This window comes from Mauremys reevesii, linkage group 5 (genome assembly GCF_016161935.1).
Source record: "Mauremys reevesii isolate NIE-2019 linkage group 5, ASM1616193v1, whole genome shotgun sequence".
Lineage (NCBI taxonomy): Eukaryota > Metazoa > Chordata > Testudines > Geoemydidae > Mauremys > Mauremys reevesii.
In genome coordinates this window covers 108,522,069-108,534,703 of record NC_052627.1, presented here as the reverse complement: position 1 = coordinate 108,534,703, position 12,635 = coordinate 108,522,069, and the positions used below count along the sequence as shown (strand labels likewise).

Sequence of the window (12,635 nt, the reverse complement as noted above, 5' to 3'; positions counted from 1 at the left end):
TGTATCCAATTAAGCCTTCCTATAAGGGTACAGGATTCATGGCCTAGCAGGCATGAATGCAGAATTTTGCCAGTAATGCTTTTTGTAAAGCCAGGATTGACTATGTAATGTGGCTATATTCCTTGGTTTTCCCATCAACTACTGCTTACAAGCCTATTTGGCTGCAGAAACTGGCAAAGTTAATTGTAACTGTCATTGCTTTTAGTTCATTCATCCTGTTATTGGTACAGACATGTACTTTGGCTACCACATACATTGGTGGGGCTTCACAAAGTGGTAAAGTTCTTTGTGACTGTCATTCAGTCATCCTGGCAACGTTACATTTGCATTCTTTGGCTAGACAACATTTGTCCCACGTTGTGGTGATGGTATGTCCACTGCAAATCCATTTTTATTCTTCTGGACTTTCTGAATAGGCCATTTCAGATGATTGCTCATGCAGCAGGTAGAGTTGTGGTCATGCAGCAGGTAGTGATGTTTTTTCTCTTGATGAGGCAAGTGATGTTTGGGGCAATCAGTGTAGCCATTGGTATTTGCAGATCGCAGGTCTTGAGTTCACCAGGTTCTTAGGAGTTACCCTTAGTTGCTACATCATGGTGGTGCACTGAATGGCCACCCCTGACCAGTCTTAGTGCTAAAGGCCTACAGACCCACAGCAACCACTCCCCAGGCCCCTGATAGGATGGACAGGCAGCACTCCATTGGGTACCTGGACTACATAAAGAACCCAACAGGAAAAGGAAGCTGTCTGAGCAACAGACTATTGCCTACTGGTTCCTGCCTGACCCTACCTTGTTGCCCTGAAACCTTGCCCACCTCACCTCCCCAACCCACTGACCCAGCCCCTTGGATTGCACCTTCTGATAACTGACCCCTGTGAGAACTCCAGCCATTTCCCCAGTCTGCCTCTGATACTGATTGACCTTCCAGCTACCCAACAACCTGTGCACACTCGACTACTGCTCTGGACTGCCACTTAGCCGCCTCGGCCACCAGGCATTACAGTTCGCTCAGACCATGCTGGTCTCCACCGAGGATTGTTCTACCCAAAAAGGGTATAGAACTCACAGGTACAGAGCCACAGGGGATGCTGAGCCTCCAGGAGCAGATCACTTGCCTGCAGGTGGAAAACCAAGCTTTACAATGAACTAACTTTGTGCAGAACCCTTCAAGAATAGCTCACAAGACTGCAAGAGGGAACATCTCCTGCAGCCCCACAGCCCACATTGCTATCAGCAGCCAAACTCACAGTACCTTACCTGAGTGCTACAACAGGACCCATAGCAAGTTCTGGGGTTTAATGAAGCAGTGCATGCTCTAGTCCCTGGAAATTAGCCAAGTGCCTCAAGACAGGCAGACCCATTCGTAAACTGGACCACCAGTACCTAGGTCCCTACCGGACCTGCAGGCAGATAAACCAAGTAATCTTCAAACTTCAACTTCTCCGATTTCTTAAGGCGCAACCTGTATTCCATGTCACCCTCCTTAAACTCTTCTCCAACAATCTTTTCCCCAACAAAAACAACTTCCCCCTCCACCAGTCCAAGTCCAAGGTGAATACCTGGTCCACAAAAAACTTAGACTCACAGATATGAAGAGGAAAGATATGGTACCTTGTTGACTGGGAAGTGTACAGGCTGGAAGAGCGGTCTGGGGAACCATACCATCATGTGCACCCTCCAGAAAAAGCCAGAGCCTTCCACAGAGTCCATCCAGACAAGCCTGTTCCTTTGGTGCCCTGATGGGGATTACCTAAGGACCCCAGTATTGAACCTAGGCACACCGGCATCATCCTTAGCTGCTGTGCCACAGTAGGGCACTGAAATGCCATTCCTGACCAATAACCATAGTGCTCAAGGCCTACAGACCCATAGCAACTACAGGCCCCTGATTGCTGGACAGGCAGCACTCCATTGGGTATCTGAACTATACAGAGGCCCCAACAGGAAGAGGAAGATGTCTGAGCAACAGACAATTACCTGCTGGTTGCTGCCTGGACTGCCTTGCTGCTTTGCCTGACCTACTTTGTTGCCCTGCTGCCTCACCTGATCTTACCCTAGCATCCCTAATCCGCTGACTCAGTCCCTTGGATTGGATCTTCCAGCTATTGACCCCTGCGAGAAATCTGACCATTGCCCTGGACAGCCTCTTATATGGATTGACCTCCCGGCTACCTGACAACCTGTGCACAATTGACTTCTGCCTAGACTGCTTCAGCCACCGGTCATTAGAGGTGCGCCTCATAATGCAAACTTTGGTTAATTGTCATCCTGATTTCATTCCCCTCTGGGACCATGATGTCTGAAAACTTTTCATGGAATAAAAATTCCAGATGATTTCTCAGATTTCTGGGAAGAGAAAATTTTCTTGGACCATGCTGGTAGTTCACTAAGCCTCTCTGCTCAATGGATATGCAGTTCCATGCCAGTTTTCTAAAAATCTCCCTTGCATAAGTTGATGGGATCCCACCACTAGAACAGCACTTTTTTCCACTGTAGTATTTCAAAAATATTTATGTTCTCCAGTGGTTCACCCGCCTCAAACAAAAGTATTGGTGATTGTCCCTGACCAATGATGTCTTGCCTTGCATCCACTCCATAAAAATGTTCACCTTGCAGATGTTGTGGAGAGCACAGCAGACTGCTATCACATGACCGGCATTGACACAAGGGCATCCAAAGAGGTCAGTAAATTGCACCATCTGACCTTTATCCTGTCAAAGGCACACTCCACAACCATCCTACAACTTCTGAGGCATGTAACTGAACCTGCTTCTGCCAGGTCCAGTGTTGTCTGAGTATGGTTTCATGAGCCATGTTAGGATCAGGTCCCCCAAAATAATGGTAGGCAACAACAAGCCATTGATAATGATATCATTAGGAGGAAGTAAGGTCCCAGCTTCTCCCAACAGGTAGTGTCTAGAGCTCCTGAAAACCCTCATGTCAGGCACTTTGCCATTGCTACCAACATTGGTGTTTATGAAACTGTTCATGAAATGCCATAAAGTGTCCTGCCGAATGTCTACTCCACTGCATAAACCATTCACCAGCAAGCAGGGGCAGCTGATCAATCAGATCCACGGCTTGTCCCCGGGCTGGAACAGACAGAATTTGAGCAGGTTGCACAGCCAGAATTGATTTACGGTATCGCAACCTGAAAGCACTTCCACACAGGCGATGAGGAAGAACAGACAAGTTCTAGCACTGGAGCAGCTCCATGTGGAAAGGACACCAAGGACTATGGGATAAACACCTATGAATACAGGGTTGGAATAACAACAAGTAGCTATAGTGTCATTCTGGACACAGCTACATAGGGTATGGCACATGTGCATCTCTGCAGTGTGGACTGGCAGCAGGCTTGACTGACATGTGGACAAATGCATATGAGCCAAGACATGGGTAAACTCTCAATGTAGACATATCCATAGTCAATGGTATATTACAGAGGTGGGCAAACTACGGCCTGCCGGCCACATCTAGCCCACGGGATCGTCCTGCCTGGCCCATGAGCTCCCAGCTGGGGAGGCTAGCCCCTGGCCCCTCCCCTGCTGTCCCCTCTCCCCCACAGCCTCAGCTTGCTGTGCCACCAGTGCTCTGGGTGGCGGGGCTGCGAGCTCCTGCTGGGCAGCACGGCTGCCAGTCCTGGTGTTCTGAGCGGCATCGTAAGGGGGCGGGGAGCAGCGGGGTTGGATAAGGGGCAGAGGATCCCAGAAGGCAGTCAGGGGACAGGGAGCAGAGGGTGGTTGGATAGGCGTGGGAGTCCTGGGGGGCCTTTCAGGGGCATGGGGGTGTGGATAGGGGTCAGTGGTGTCAGGGGACAGGGAGCAGTGGGGGTTGGATAGGGAGTGGGGGTCCAGGGGGGCGGTTAGGGGTGGGGGTCCCATGAGGAAGTGATCAAGGGACAAGAAGCAGGGGGGGTTGGATGGCTCGGAGGGGGGCAGTCAGGAGGTGGGGAGTGGGAGGGGCCGGATGGGGGGAAGGGATAGGCATAACACGTATTAACATTAATTTACTCCACAGCGTATTTCTCTTTCTGGGCCCAAATACCACTGTGAGGAAGCATCAAAGTATAATTTTCAAATGAGGTGTTCAGATTCAGGCTTTGTATTTTCCAATTAAAAAACCCAGGGTGCTTTTTCCTTTTGTGAATCAAATAAGTATGAAGAAAAGAAGAGGGACATCTGAACTCCAACTGGGCTTACCAGGTTAGAAAGCTATAAGAGGGGAACTAATGGTTCAAAACATTGGTAATATTAAGTTCACACTGACTAGGAACAGATTGAGCCGTAAATCTGCAGGGTCACAGAGAATAATGGATGAAGAGGAAATTGGATGGAAAAAGGATTTCCTATTTCAAATATTTTATTTTGTTGAAAGGGAGTTGGGAGTAGGAGCTATACAAATAGGATAGGCATACAAACCATAATATTTCTTCTTAGGAATACGTTATGCACCCCACTATTTCTAATATCTTAGACAGAGGTCCAGAATAAAGGCTACATCCCACTAAACTTCTTTTTCTTATCTTTCAAGCCATGAAAGGGGGTTTCAAGATTCACCAATGCATGCCCTCTCTCCCGATCATTTAGCTACATTCAGCCTTTTTGCAGTCTTGCATTGCATTGCATTGCTTCAAAATATCTGGCCAGACCCTCAGGTGGTTTAAATTGGCATAGCTCTACTGAAAGTCAATAGAGCTATGCCAATTTACATCAGCTGAATATCTGACTCATTTTATTTAGCGTTAATAGAAAATAATAACAGCAACAGCTTGTGTGACTTTGTATTTTATACCATCCTATTGCAAAACAAAGTCTCAGCCTGAAAGCACAGCCTGTTGTAGACCTAATACCATAATTCATACACTTCCATCCAACAAGACTTTGTGTTAAGGGACCTAAAGATGCATCAAATCCCTTTTCCACAGCTCCAACAGCAAGTAGCAGTATGTTTACTATGTGCTGCTGAATTATTTTCAAATTTCAATAGTATTGCGGAGTAAAGAGGGTAAATTTAAATTGTGGGATACCAAGTAATTTTAAGTTTAGAGAAACAAGAAATGGTAGGCCAACTCTTACTAATTGTTCCTCTTACTGTAAACTCAGGGGTGCGACTCCCACTACTTTAGTCATAGGGGTTCTTTTAAGGGACACTGTAATTGAGACAAGGCAAAATAATCACAATTATTAACAATGGCTATTTTATTATTAAAAAAAGGCAAAGAAAACATTAAGCAAAACAACACAAATAATGAACTGGTTACTTCCATTACAATCACATCTGTGTGCCTCTCTGTGCAGAGTTTTGGCAGCAGTATCACTGAGAGTGAACTCTACTCTTAGGTGTTCTACATCTGGTAAATTAATCCCAAAGTATATTGTTTCATTTCCCAAAATTATTGTAAATTCATTCATACTTGAACTGCCTATAGTTGGACAAAATAATTTGTTTATAAGCAGGTAGATCCTGTTTAGTTAATAATAATAACCAGCAAGTTTATACATGAGAAAGTAAGCAAACTTAACTAAATACTATGAAATCAAAGAGAGTTACTTAGAAGAAGCCTTTTAAAGAAAGAATCACATTAAATTAGGCCAGTTAACCAATATAAAGAATCTAAAATCCAATTAAGTCCCACTATTTCTTGGTTTACCAATGTTTAGCCCTTGTCTCCTCTCCAGGAATACATAGTCTAACCATCTGGTAATTAACCAGAGAAACTGTTCATATTTTAAAGTTACAATTGAATTTCAATATTCCAATAAAATCATTACAAGAGTTTTTAAATCTAATCCCTTGACAGTGTCTTTTTCTCACCAATCCACATTCAACTCTTGGGGAGGTTTTCCTTGGCTTGTTCTCTTCCTGAGTCTTCTGTTTTTCTTGTGTGTCTCTGGTAGCCTGCTTGTAGAGATTGACAGGATAAATTATGGAGTGTTTGCTGTATGGAGAGTAGCAGAGAGGGTGTGTGTGAGAGAGGTGTTCACTTCAGAGTTTTTTATACTCTTCTCCTTCCTAATTCCATGAAATTGTAGGAAAACACACCTCTTCCAGGTTTGTTTAGATTCAAAGTCGGTTGCTGTCACTCTTTCACTGGCTCCATGCCTTCGGGATTGACTTAGGTGACACCTATAGCTCCTGAATACCCGTCTAATTGCCTTTGTTCTTCTTGTGGCAGGACAGCATCAGACAACGTTTAAAGTTAGTTTTAACTCTCTCTTTTTATTCAGTTCACTTTCTGAGATATTTCTTCCATTTTATTAGAGTTTGTCAGGAAATGAAATTCCATTTTTAAAGAGTCCAAACACTCCTATTCTTTATATACAAGTGTTTGGCTCTCAAAACAGTTTTTTTAAATTAAATAATTAGCAGAAAGCCTTTTCCTTAAATAGTTATTTAACGAGTTATTAATTCTTTATAACAATTTTTGGAGAGATGATTCTTTGTGTCTTCCTGAGGGAGTTGTTTGACCACTGCGAGGAATTAATTAATTCCCCATTAATATAAATATTCTACATTTAAATGTCTTCTTACATTACTAATAAGATAAGCAAGGTCACTAGATCCCATGTGAGTACATAAAGCATTTTGCCATTTATATAGCTATGATATTAGGAGCTTTGCATTTAGCTAACATATTTGCAAACATGCATTTCACAAAGTTGTTTGACATTTCATTTAAGAAATAAACAAAAGGTTTAAAACATTTTCAAGTACACATATGTCTCCTATAAACTTTTCTGAATGATGATTTTAAGGTAATTAAAAAATTCATTTCATGAAAGATATTTATAGACTTTGTTGTGTGGATTTACTTAGAAGTTTCTCTTTGGAGGATGAAAAAGCCCATGTTAGCCCTAGATTTATTGCTCTGATAATTCAACCCTACATTCCATTTCACAAGCAGGTCTCTTCCTAAAATGTGAATGTTTTACATTGTTTGTCTTGAAATAAGGATAACATTTGTATCAAACCGATATTTATATAAGCGGGAGGTGTTTGGGTCTAGATGAGACACTTAGGGGTAATGAACACGGTTTTCTGACTAAGGAGGGGTAACTTCCTGATATTTGGCTTGTCTCCATGGTGATAGAAACCTCAGGAATTTCTTTGATTCTTTGATTAGTCATAACTAGCTAATCATAATATGTACTGCTACATTTTCAAACATCCTGGCTGTAACATACTTGTAGCTATATATCTTAATATTCCATACAGACACAGACAACTTTGTAATGGCCTAGCCAATGACCTCACAAAATAGTTTTATTAATATCATTTTTTCACCAATATTAAGGTCTTTTTCTCACAGTATACTTGCACTTGGCCTTCTAAGAACAGCTGACTTTGTCTCCCAATCTTTTCCCGCTACCCTCCGCAAAAAAGAGAAAATGACTGATAAAACATCCAGTGTGGTATAGAAAAAATATGAATTATAAAACTTTAAAAATATTTCACTTTTCTAACCATAACTAGGATCTCTTTGTTGGGAAGAATGGGTTTATTTCTTTCAATCCATATTCTGCTCTCTCTACACATGTGGATATCCCTATATACCAAGGTTTTGGAGGCATTAGAAATGCCTTGTATGGATAAATTAGACAGCTAGACATCAGTGAAAGATTTGTATCTTTCTAAGTGGCTTATATGGTCCCCATCACCTTATCATAACATCTCACAATCTTTAATGTACTTATACTCACAACACTCCTGTGAAGGAGGAAAGTACTATTATCCCCATTTTACAGATGGTGAACTGAGACACAGAGAGATTAATCAATTTGCACAAGATCATACAGGAAGTCTGTGGTGGAGTAGAAAATTGAACTTGGGTCTCCTAAATCCTAGCTAAAGCCCTAATTCCTGGACCTTCTTCTCTCTGGTGCCTGTAAGAAGAGTGAAATATCGGGACCAGGGGCGGCGCCAGCATGCTTGGGGCGGCAAGCTGGGGGTGAGTGGTGGCATGCCGGTCACCGTGAGGGCATTTCTGCGGGAGGCGTTTCTGCGGGAGGTGGCGTTTCTGTGGGACGTCTGCCGGTCCTGCGGGTTTGGCAGAAATTCGGCGACAGGTACGCCGAAGGCGCGGGACCAGCAGATCACCCACAGAGCCGCCGCCGCCGAAGGCTGCCTGACTGCCATGCTTGGGGCGGCAAAAAACATAGAGCTGCCCCTGATCGGGACTGAGCTCTGCTCTTGGAATCAAAGAGAAGCATTTGGTTTATTGTTCTAGCTACCTGATTATAGAGAAAATTTGATGTTCTTGTTTCTATCCCTATTGTAAGGGGCTGCATTCATTTGGAAGACTTAAAACTGCCTTCTGATTAGAATGATTAGAATTGCCACATTTGAGAATGTGTTCAGTGAGCAGAGGTGAAAGTGGGCCAGTACGTGCTGGTACGGTGTACCGGTAAGAAGTGGCTGCTGGTACGGGCCCGTTCACAGCCGATGTTAAAGTGCTGCCATGGCAATGCTTTGACATCGCTGACCCTTTTGCCCCTCCCCCACATTGGCGGCCCTGCTGGCAGGGCTTTAATGTCACTGTCCCCACCCACCCCGGCGATTTAAAAGGGCCCAGGCCGCTGCTACTGAAGCAGCCGCTGGAGTCCCAGGCCCTTTAAATCACCACTGGAGACCTGGGCGACGTGGGCCAGGCAACGCTGAAGGGCTGGCTGGGGGAGGCTGAACTCTCCCAGCTCTGCCCCTTCTGGCCGAGGCCCCACCCCTTCCGGGGGCCAGGTAAGACTTTTAAGTTACTTTCATCCCTGTCAGTGAGACAAATTTGGGCACCATGATGTTGCAACATTTCACTCACTCAATATCATATGATGATATTGCTTCGAAATGGCACCATGTTAGACAAAACATCACAACATAGTGACATAGTGTTACCATGTGATGTTGTTTTGCTGGCTCCAAAGTTATTTCAGGTTCATTTAAGGTTACAAGTTCGCCCCATCATACTCAGGGCAATTCCTAAAAGGGGAAACCAAGATGGGTTACCACATTGCCATTATTATTATGTGTACTCTGGTAGCACCTCAGGTACCTCGAACAAGGATTCGGGAACCCCATTGTGCTAGGTGCTGTCCATGCGTATAACATGAAAAGATGGTTCCTGCCCTTCCATGCTATGTATCTTGTAATATCAGCTCCTGCACTTTAGCACATATGGAGGAAGCTCCTAAAGCTTTAAGGAGATGACCAAATATGCCTAGGTTATAGAATTTTATTTTAGTCCATTTCCCATGTGCTTCCTTCTGAGAGCGAGAAGAGGCAAGAATTTGATTTATTTAGTTTACCTAGAAAATCTCAGTGGTATATAAATATTGTGTTTCCAGGAGCATCCAGAGCGAGATTTAATTATAATGCTTCCCTCCACTCTGCACAGCATTCTCACTACGTCAACCCAACCACAAATGTGCCTTATGCAGCTATTTTTAGGTCTGAAATTTTATCCAGGTTAGAACTGAATTAGTAACAGCACACTGCTTAACCTTCAAGGCAGAAGCTCAAGACTGAGCCATTTCAGTATTTCCAGCTGGGAATCATGCCTTTAGCAAAACACAATACTGTTCATATAGTACATGGTAGTCTCCTGGCTGTGAATACTCAGTGCATAGGAAAGGGTAGTATTATAAATTGATTGGACCTCAATCCTTGGGCAATTGTGCGAAGAAATGATGGTTCGATGGTTCTAGACAAGCAATTTACAGAGTGTCATCAAGAATCCACATGTCCTTCCATAGGAAATTCCCTTCTCTATGCCAGCACTTGCAGATGAATGGATGAATTTACAATGTTGTGAATGGAACTTCTTCACACACCGTACAGTCAATCTGTGGAACTCATTCCCAGGGGATTTTGTGAAGGCCAAAACTATAACTGGATTAAAAAAAATATTGAAGTTGATGTTGATCAGTGGCTATTAACCAAGATGGTCAGGGATGCAACCCTATGCTTTAGGTGTCCCTAGCCTCTGACTGTCAGAAGCTAGGAGTGGATGACAGGGAATGGATCACTCAATGATTGCCCTGTTCTGTTCATTCCCTTTGAGGCATCAAGCATTGACTACTGTCAGAAGACAGGATATTGGGCTAGATGGACCATTGGTCTGACCCAGTATAGCCTTTCTTATGTGTCTCTTGAGATTACAATGATATCATAGCTACACCACAGGACTGAAGGTCAGGAGTCCTAGGTTACATTCCCTGTATTGCCAGTAAGACTTCCTCTGTGACCTTGAGAAAGTCACTTAATGGCTCTCTGCTTCAGTTTCCCCATCAGTAAAATGTGGACAATACTATTTATTTTCAGGTACATCTTAAATAATTATTGTTTATAAAGTGCTTTGAGATCTTTGCATGGAAGGTACTCTATGAATGCACAGAATTATTATGACAACCGATGATTTCCAAAAGCAATCAACACTTATCACTATAATATTCAAGCATTGTTTGAGAGTGACATTATTTCATGGTAAGGAAGAACCTCTCAACTTTTAATGTACTAAGAATACGTGTATCTTTGCAGGATGACAGAAAGGCACAAAGAGTTCTGTGACTTCTGGCTTCCCAAAAGATGCACTATATTGTGTCAGGTACTCTGGAAGCCACAAAAAGACCATCTGAAATATGTCAAAATATATGCATCATCCACAGGCAGTCTTTTTACAGGGGTACTGTGGCCAAGAGACAAAACAGAGAGAAACTGAAGCAAAAAGGATTTAGATGGAGTTCAGATTACAGTTATATTCTCAGTTCATAACACTAGGAAATAAGTAGAAGGCCCACAAGACAACTGTTTGATGTTGGAATGTGCAATTCCCCTTCATTCAGGGCAATGGAACCCCATGTTTTCTGTGTCTTTCTACACTGAATTATAGTAAATCAAGAAGAGAGAGTTTATTATGACCACCTTGAGTCTGTAACTACCAGCTGAGACAGAATGTTTTGATTGGCAGCAAGTGGAGTCATTAATGCTCCCAGTGGCCCACCCCCTCTGTTGGAAGTGAAATGATTTAGAAGTGGTGAAATGGAGGATACAAGGTGATGGGAAACCTAAATTGCAACATAAAATCAACAGTGCCTACCTGTACCTCGCTAGTTCCACAGTGTGGGCTATCTGATTCCTGTTGCCTCTCAGGAGTTTTTCTGGAGTGAGACTGAAGAAATTCTTTGTATCTGAGAATATCCTGATTTTGCCGGATAAAATCTTCAAGCCTTAAAACCTAGGTTGGCAGGCGAGAACAACAACAACAACAGATGAAAACTTCCCCATCCCCAAAACCCATCTGCTTATCTTTAATGCAATCCCAGAGAAGCAAGTTACAGGTCAGTTAATTTGTTATTCTGGGCAGGACATCAAATGTAATGAGATGGAAAAGTAAATATGGTGTTGAGCATCCTCAGTGCATTTCACCACTGCACTGAATTCACTTGTAATATGACGAGAACAAGGAATTTCCTGACCTCTGATAACTTGTTTCCCATGAGATAAAATGTTAAAAATGCTCACAGGCAAAAATCTCTCAGCAGCATACGAAAAGGAAATATTATGTATGGAAAGTTTTAAAACAGGTAACATTTCCCTAAGAGACCTGGCTGTTGCAAGGGAAAAAGCTGGGAGAAGATAAAAATGCATTCCAGATTCATGTAGATCAAAATTCACAATTGTCAGCATTCTTACAGGTGTACTGTTTCCCCGGGTAAAGAAGTGCTTTTGTCAGGGTTCTGTTTTTATTTTGACAGGCAAATTATTTATCAAACCTTCAGTCATTATACTCCATAGGATAAACATTTTGACAAATGTAGTTATTTGGAGAATGCATATTATTTAGCCCATAAACTATCCACAACAAGTGCTACAAAGAAATAATCAGGATTTTAACATCTCAGACCTATTTTTCAGCTGGATTCTGTATTAGAATAGACACTTCTACGCTAAAAATGAATTAGGGATACACTGTGACTTAGCACTGCCCTTAGCAAGGCCTGGTGTGTAAGCTGCAGCACCCTGGGAGACACTATGACTCAGAGACACGCCTCTGAGTCACAATTCCTCCCCTGCATCCTTTTCTTTCCTGGGAGTGGGGTGCGACTAATTGCTGCCCTATACCAGCAATAAATTACTATCTATTCCATGCTAGCTCAGCTACTCTGGCTAGTGAGCATGGAGGATAGAGCCAAAGTTCCATCCATTCCTTTCCCCTCTCCGCCATGTGCTCCATGGAACAAGTAAGCAGGCAAGCAGCCTCACTTCTAGGCACCAGATCCAAGATCTGGGGGAGCTCATATAGGGGAGCTATTAAGGTTCTTATTCCCCTCTTGCATGGGCACATAGTCCAAGTCACAATCTTGCCCTCATTAAGTCAAATTTCTCATTAGAGAGCTATGGAACAAAAAACAAACGAACAAAAAGGAGTAAGCCTATATGAAGCTCAGTGAAAATTAATATCATTTTGTTAAAATCTTTGTTGACATTTAAAAATAATAATTTCTGATATTTCTACCTATAGTCTTTGCACATTTCCTTGAAGGATATCGCAGACAGCAAGGATTATGAATCTCATTAAGAACCTTCCGAATCAGAAGAAAAATTAAGAGTCCTTTTAATATCAGGGTGGATTTATGCCCA

General features: G+C 42.9%; 1 protein-coding gene across 7 annotated transcripts in view; it reads right to left on the bottom strand.

Annotated features, from left to right (window-relative positions):
• Nucleotides 1-12,635, bottom strand: part of FAM184B (family with sequence similarity 184 member B) — an 88,944-nt gene that overhangs the window by 23,129 nt on the left and 53,180 nt on the right. For 4 of the 7 annotated variants that reach the window (XM_039540867.1, XM_039540863.1, XM_039540861.1 and 1 more), the window contains 2 exons: nucleotides 11,092-11,229; nucleotides 5,820-5,906 (listed from right to left, as the gene is read on the bottom strand). In XM_039540867.1, the coding sequence (XP_039396801.1) occupies nucleotides 5,820-5,906; nucleotides 11,092-11,229 (225 nt within the window). The remainder of the gene's footprint in view (nucleotides 1-5,819; nucleotides 5,907-11,091; nucleotides 11,230-12,635) is intronic. The other 3 variants (XM_039540862.1, XM_039540865.1, XM_039540864.1) reach the window with 3 other exon arrangements.